This window comes from Cynoglossus semilaevis, chromosome 12 (assembly GCF_000523025.1).
Source record: "Cynoglossus semilaevis isolate Cse_v1.0 chromosome 12, Cse_v1.0, whole genome shotgun sequence".
Taxonomy (NCBI): Eukaryota; Metazoa; Chordata; class Actinopteri; order Pleuronectiformes; family Cynoglossidae; genus Cynoglossus; species Cynoglossus semilaevis.
The window spans coordinates 16,574,785-16,582,039 of record NC_024318.1 but is presented as its reverse complement, the minus strand read 5'-3'; the positions used below and the strand labels follow the sequence as shown (position 1 = coordinate 16,582,039).

Below are 7,255 nucleotides of genomic sequence, written 5' to 3'. Positions count from 1 at the left end.
ATCCATCCATCCATCCATCTATCCATCCATCCATCTATCCATCCATCTATCCATCTATCCATCCATCCATCCATCTATCCATCCATCCATCTATCCATCCATCTATCCATCCAGCCATCCATCCATCCATCCATCCACCTCGTCCACTGCGGCCCACGAAACGGAGGTCATTAAACTGGGCGCAGCCGTGCTTCATGGTCGCTGTGGCATTTCGTAGCTCTGCGCTGCTGTTGTCATCATTCCCAGCCATTACTGTGACCACCACACCATCTGGGACATCGTTGCCCAGGGCAACCACCTGAAGGAAATAGAAACCTTAACGTTTATAGCCCCTAACACCTGGACCTGGAATATTTGAAGATATACAGTAGATGGAAAACGTGATTATTTACAGTGAAGGCTCCTGGTAAGGTCTTGTTACATCTCCAGTGTTGTGGAAGGCTGCTGCAGAGAAAGTTAGGGCTGTCAGTCTGAATCAAGCCTCTGGGGGACACCTTTTTGTTGTGGTGGCGGGTCCGCACCTCCTGCTCATCCAGTTGGTGGTTGTTGAATGGTTGCGGAGGAGCTGGTGTCGGCCGATGCTTGACTAAGGGATCTGAAAGAAAGAAAAAAAAAAAGAATAGAGAACCACATTTTATTCCCCTTATTTTATACATGAAAACACCCTTTTGGAGCTACTTGTTTGTTCCAAAAGGTGAACCAGATATGAACCCACCCACTTGTTTGTTCCAAAAGGTGAACCAGACTTGCCAGTACACATTATAAACCTATGTTTTAACATAACTACATTTAAACAATGGCAACTTTTGTTGCCCTAAAATGCATCATTAGCTATTTTGATAGCTAATAAATGAATTGATTTAAGTTGTCAATCAAGAAATGGACAATTAACAAAAATGTCACAATGAATATAGGTGCTATAAACCCATCCATCTGGCTAATTATGAGAAAGGAATCTTTGTGCGATGACCATTAGCAGTGGTGTAATGATCCTTCTGGTAAAATAAAATAAAAAATTAAATTAAATTAAAATAAAATTGAAAACTAACAGGCAGAAAATACCTTAACATTGAAAACTAACAGGCAGAAAATACCTATCTCTTAAATGGGGGACCGTTTTATAAAGATATAAAGTAATAAACAATATATAAATAAAAGTGTAGTAATAATCAAAATGTATTTTTCATTTTCAATTCAGAAATTCAGAAGTTCCACTACATTTTTTTTACAATACGTCCTGTATTTGTGGAAAATAAATTCTTGTGAAATCGTCAAATATTACTAACGGATAAATAATAAAGTGTTCCCGAAAATTGTGGTTAATTAAGAACGTATACTATTTTTTTAGTCGTAAACTACAAAAACCACAATCCTTTTTAGCCCGCGTGTCGATTGCGTCATCAAACCGCGCCGAAAGTCGAAGAAAAACAGCTCTCGGATGATAGAGGTTTAGACATTTTCGTTTGTTTTTGGTAAGTTTTAAACTCTTTTTATGTTTTCATTACTTCTGGACTTCTCCTCTTTCACGGACTCTTCCTGCCGCTGCCGCCATGTGTTTTGCTTTGTTGTTTTCGTCACCGCAGGATTTGAATAGGAGCGACCTGAATTGTATTATTATTCACATTTCACTGCCGGAGGGGAAGTTACTGCGGTTACACCACCTGTACGTGCGCGCGCTCGCGCGTGTGTGAACGTATATGTGTGGTTTAGTAATTATTAATATTTATGCGGTACTTTAATACATTATAATATTACAGAGCTTCTTCAACAAGTGTGAACGGAAATTTTATTCTGAATCTCTAAACATTGACACGCATTTAATCGAACGAGAACACAACAAACCCCTACATATCTGGAATTAATTTAGTTTATTAATGTAATCAATAAGTCAACCAATAGTTTGTGACTAATTTTGCCGCGCTTTTTTTTAAGACGTTTGTAGTTTTAGCAAAAAAAAAGTAGTTTTTAAGGATTTCGACATACATAATTAAAATATTCTTTAATATATCTAACTATATACAGTATATATATATTATTAGCGTAACGGTTGTTAACGAGAAACCGCAGGTTTGTGTGTAACCCCCAAAACCTCCTCTGCTCCCGATGGCGCTGCTGAGACTGCCCACTACTGTACTGTACAGGCATGTGTTAAATGAAGAGAACGCATTTTTGTAGCGGGTTTTGCTGTTAGAAATGTTCCGATACGAAATAGTTGCTTTTGTCTTTAAACAATATTATTATGTTTATAATTATTTTTACAGTGGTTATGAGCAGTCCCATGGCTGGCTCCGTTGCTTCTTCCAGTTCTAAAGACCGCTCTGTGTCCAGGACCAGCTTCATCCCAGAACTCCAAAGCATGATGTGAGACACACGTGCACAAACACAGAGATAACTCACCCCAGTAAAGCATTGGGCTGCTGTTGCTGAAAAGACTGTTGGAAGCCATAGAAACCTGTAAAAAAAAACCAAAAAAACAATTCTAAACTACTAAATTTCTCCGTTATTATTTCAAACACGATAGAAAGAGCACAAGCTGGATTTAATTTACAGTGAGCCAAGAAAGCTTTAGGCTAGCTATTTGTAATAGTAAGGTTGAGCGTGCAGATAAAGTTTTCACTATGACTATATAATTTTTTAAAAATTCCTGGTTTTCCTGTAAAAAAAATTTGACATTTTATTGAAAAAAACAAAACATGACATGCATTGTTTATATTTCTTTGTCACTGCAAAAATAATAATAATAATATTTAGCTGAACACTTTTTTCAGTGTTTGTCAATCAACCAGAACTGGCAAAAAAAATTACATCTTTAAATCTTTATTAAAATTATTAAAAATATTAATAATAATAATGACTCGTTAAGCAGTACTAGCCTCTTACTTGTTCAATACTGTAATAATTTTGTCACAGAAAACACAACCAAACAGTAAATATATATATATATAAAATACATCATAATGCACATTTACTTTTCTTTAAAAAGTTTCATCAGAATCAGACTGTGTGTTTGCCAGTCTTGGTTTGTGTGTATGTACTGTATATATGTATGTGTGTGTGTGCATGTTTAGAGATTACTCACCTGCTGTTCAGATGTGGGCTGCAGGTAATCGAAGTTGGTGGTCAGACAGACTAAAACCCAACTAAACCCCAAATTGTAAAACCCGAAAACCAAGATTGAGCCAACCTGCCTGCAACACCAAACCAGATGGGGTGTCACCTGCGTGATTGGTGGCCAATCAGCTGTCAGGTGTTTGTATCTGACTAACAGAGGAGAGAGTAAGAGGGGGAAGGGGGGGGAGGGGGGGGAGGCAGACAGGGAGGGAAGGAGAGGAGGGAAGAGCCTCAGGATGTGGGTTGAGGTTAGTTTGTCAGCAGGGAAGTGGCTTCACTGGATGCAAATTGAGGTTTGACCATATTTTTTTTGCTCACAAAGCCTGTGTTTGTGTGTTGTTGTGTGCACGTGCACGTGCATGTTTGTAGGAGCCATGATTTTTTTTTTTTTTATTGTGAATTAAAAATGTATTTGATGTACAGATGTTATTAGATAGATAGATAGAACTTTATTAATTTAAAACCATTGTATTTTTTAATATTTTTATACATTCAAAATAATACACAATATAAAAGTAAGTAAGAAAAGTTTGTGTTTAATGGGTAATCAGCTGTTAATGGACAAATGGATGGATAAACAAATCATTATTTGAATTGATGGATAGTTGGATGGATGGATGGATGGATGAAAGGATGGATGGATAAATCATTGTTTGAATTGATGGATGGCTGGGTGTGATTGGTAACTTACGCTTGACATGTCCTTGGTGAAGTTTCTCGGGTCTCGGGAATAAGCTTAAAATCGCTGGCTGAAACTGGTGGAACTAGAAAAACAACGGACAAACAAACGTTTCATCAGACATACTGTATGATGTGGTCAGTTGTTTGTTTTTTTTTTAAATAATTTTATTTACCTTTCCTTTGGAGCTTTCAAAAGCTCCAAATAAGAGGGATTTTTGGGAAGAGAGCTTAGATAATCAATGGCTGTCACTTGCATGTTTGTGTCGTCCAGGTTTGCTCTGGGAGATGCTCGCAGACCACTGCACGAGACAGCTGCTCTGGTGGAGGACATTGTCCACACGCAACTCGTTGCCATGGTAACGCAGAATTTTCCCAGGAGCTGTGAGATAGAAAAATAAAGGATCTGTTAGTAATTTGTGTGTGGTGGAAAGTCTTATCTTTTAATAAAAAATGTAAATGGATATATGTAAAAAAAAAAATATATATTTTAAGAATGTATTCAGTGTTCAATTTACAACTTGCTGTTCTGTATTGTGACGGAGATTCTGTGATTTATACATCAGTTACATCAGGCATGCGAGGGGGCGCTGCTCCGGGGGTCCAGAGTCATTTCTGCCGAGGACATTCTCTTCCTAATGAGGCGAGACAAGGTGAGGAGAAAATACACTTCATTGTAAAATGTCATTCAATATATAAATAACTAAAATACATTTCATTTTGAAAATACACATCATTCTGAATTTTCATTGAAAATATAAATAACTAAAATACATTTCATTTTCATCCTTTACGACAGAGGAAGGTGGCAAGGCTGTTGAAATATCTTCAGTTCAGAGATTATAAATCCAAACTCATGAAAACCCTGGAGGACGATGACACACCGCAGGAAACGGGTACAGACACTCAGGCCGTTAATCGCTTTTAAGACGTTTGAAAACGATTAGAATTTTTGTGTTGTCATTTTTTTTTTTTTTTACAATCTAGTTTTAACAGCCTCCATTAGCACAGAAACATTTATAGTCTCAGTCTTTTCCTTACGATCTAGATCTGAGGTTACCAACAATATTTGTGAGAGGAACAGATTTTTTTTTTCTGGACAGGCATCTTGGAGGACAGACCCTCAAATAGAGTAAAATAAAAATCACATTGTTGTCTAATCAAGACTCCTAAATGTTGGGGACAATACTGATGATACGGACTGCTTCAATAGTGGGTGGGATTAGATGGATACACACAAACCAGCACAGAAACTGAGAATCACAAAAACATTTTTTTTTTCAAGAGTTTATGCTGCGATTGTAACGATTCATTTTGGCCTTTGAAGAAAACCCTCCAAAAAAATACGCTGCCTGTGTCAGAACTGACAAATTGAGAAAAACGATGCCATTATTGTGAGATTTTCTGCTGGTTTTCTCAGACAGGGGCGCCAGTTCTGCTGCAGGAGGGACGCAGAAGAGGCAGAAGTTGGCCCAGGATTTTCTGGTGTGGATGGATCAGACCGGCGAACTCCTGTCACTGGCTGAACGCCATGAAGTAGACCCCGTCAAACAGGAGCGACTGGAGGTCAGAGGTCACTCGCGTTCGCCCGCGGGTTTTTGACTATTGTCGGTTTATACCTGTGAAGACACAATGTAGTAGTAGCAGCACGCAAATTGTTAATTTAGTAACAGCTAATGTTAATAATCTTATTAGTTATGCAAACATGTTTATCCGCGTCTGCTTCATCACTAAGCGGAACTTTATTTTAATTTGTATGTTTGATGTTCGTAGCGTTTGGAGCGTCAGACCAGATCCATGGACCAGAATCAGTACTCGGAGTTCTGCGAGAGCCGACAGCTGAGTTTTGGTACGGTTTAAACGTGAGATTTGTCTCGGATCATTTTTGCAAATGATATTGGGTTTCAAAAAAATGGAATTGCTATCTATCTATCAATCGATCTCGCTATCTATCTGTCTATCCATCTGTAAAAAAAACAAATCTTCACATATTCTGTCACAGAGACTATCCATCTGTAAAAAAAGAAAAAATCTTCACATATTCTGTCACAGAGACTGAATCTTGTCTCATTGTTCTTCTAGCAAAGAAAGCATCAAAGTTCAGAGACTGGCTTGACCTCAGCAGCTTAGAGGTGAAACCGAACAGCATCGCCATGGAGATCCTCTCATACCTGGCCTATGAGACTGTAGCTCAGGTAACAGGTTGTTTTATCTACCAATTTACCATTGCTATTAAGGCAGAAACTGTTTTTTTAAATTATGTAACTTTGACGGCTTTTTAGTGACATCAGCCCACACTGTTTTTTTGTTTCAGATTGTGGATTTGTCTCTGCTGGTCAAACAAGAAATGACCGCTAAAACGAATCCCATCAGTCACCTGATCTCTGCCAGTTATATCCAGTACAACACACACGCCGAGGTACACATTTTCACAAGCATCACTTTGATTCACAAACACTGTTGAAAGCCATGTTGTTGTTGATAAATCCATCCTTCCCGGGTTTCCTTCAACAGGTGAAAAAGGATCCCGACTCACCTGAGGCTACGCCGCCCTCCACCCCTGGCTCCTCCCACTCATCGAAGTCCCTCCCACAGGGGAATGGCAGTCTGGACGGACGGGCAAGACAAAGAAAACGCAAAAAGGTGTTGCGTTGGCCGCGTTCTTATTTACACGGGACCTCAACTCGGTGTTTGTGTAAAACGGAAGTATGGTGTGTTTCAGGTCTGCGCGGCCACGGTGGAACAGCCAAGTGGAGCCATCCAGCCCTGTCACATCAGAGAGGCCATTAGAAGATACAACTGCAGACACACGGTAAGTCCTCACCTGGTGTCTTGTGTTTGGGGGAGGTTCACTGGAGGAACTTAAATGTCTGAAATAAAAAATAAAAAAAATCTTTAGCTCTAAAAGTCAGGAGTTTAACTACGGTGTTTGTGAGACTTACCAGTGTTGTAATAGGACAGATGTGGCCTCATGTTGATATCCCTGGTCAGTTCAGATAGATCATTCTCACTGAGCCACATGTGAGCGCCCTGAAACTCCCGACAGTCCTGCATTGGTAGTAGGTTTTTCCAGCAGTTTTCCAGGACACTGCAGATGCTCGATTCAGGTAGCCAGCTGTCCTTAAGGCTGTAATCTCCCAGTCGACGCGTTCTAGTTCGACTTAAATTCTGATGAGGGGTGAATCTCTAGACAAAGACCCAACTGACTATTACCTTCCCCTTTTCAAAAAAAGTCATTATGAAAGTTGTTTTTTTTTTTTTAGTTGATTCTAAAATCTTCTTCTGTTTCTCCTCCAGACGGCTTACTGCAGGAGTGGGATGGCCTTCCTCGCCTGCTAGGAATTATTTCATCCCTCAACAGAGGGAGAGATGCTTTTTCTATTTTCTATCATTCAAATAAAGATTTTTTTTGTTCATAGTTTTCTGGACCCAACACTTTGTAAAAAGAAACAAACAAACAAAAAAA

At 39.0% G+C, this 7,255-nt stretch overlaps 2 protein-coding genes across 7 annotated transcripts in view; one reads left to right on the top strand and one right to left on the bottom strand.

The window, feature by feature from the left end:
- The window catches only part of runx2a (RUNX family transcription factor 2a), a 6,653-nt gene extending 2,148 nt beyond the window's left edge, over positions 1-4,505 (bottom strand). Inside the window, exons 1-6 of one of the 5 annotated variants that reach the window (XM_025060996.1) lie at positions 4,308-4,505; positions 3,966-4,171; positions 3,080-3,875; positions 2,398-2,452; positions 393-595; positions 139-298 (exon numbers count right to left, since the gene is read on the bottom strand). In XM_025060996.1, the coding sequence (XP_024916764.1) occupies positions 139-298; positions 393-595; positions 2,398-2,446 (412 nt within the window). In that variant the 5' untranslated portion in view covers positions 2,447-2,452; positions 3,080-3,875; positions 3,966-4,171; positions 4,308-4,505. Of the gene's footprint in view, positions 1-138; positions 299-392; positions 596-2,397; positions 2,453-3,079; positions 4,172-4,307 lie in introns of all 5 variants that reach the window. The other 4 variants (XM_017037152.2, XM_025060995.1, XM_017037155.2 and 1 more) reach the window with 4 other exon arrangements.
- On the top strand, positions 1,334-7,210 carry supt3h (SPT3 homolog, SAGA and STAGA complex component). Of its 2 annotated transcripts, XM_008322506.3 has the most exons (12): positions 1,334-1,472; positions 2,262-2,361; positions 4,064-4,148; positions 4,356-4,442; positions 4,589-4,685; positions 5,210-5,355; positions 5,563-5,638; positions 5,872-5,984; positions 6,104-6,208; positions 6,304-6,432; positions 6,512-6,601; positions 7,087-7,210. In XM_008322506.3, exons 2-12 carry the CDS (start codon positions 2,267-2,269, stop codon positions 7,126-7,128), a joined length of 1,065 nt encoding a protein of 354 aa, XP_008320728.1. In that variant the 5' UTR covers positions 1,334-1,472; positions 2,262-2,266; the 3' UTR covers positions 7,129-7,210. The 2 variants fall into 2 exon arrangements, with proteins under 2 accessions (XP_008320728.1, XP_024916762.1); XM_025060994.1 differs by having other exon boundaries at positions 6,304-6,601.
- The last annotated feature ends 45 nt before the right edge of the window (positions 7,211-7,255 follow it).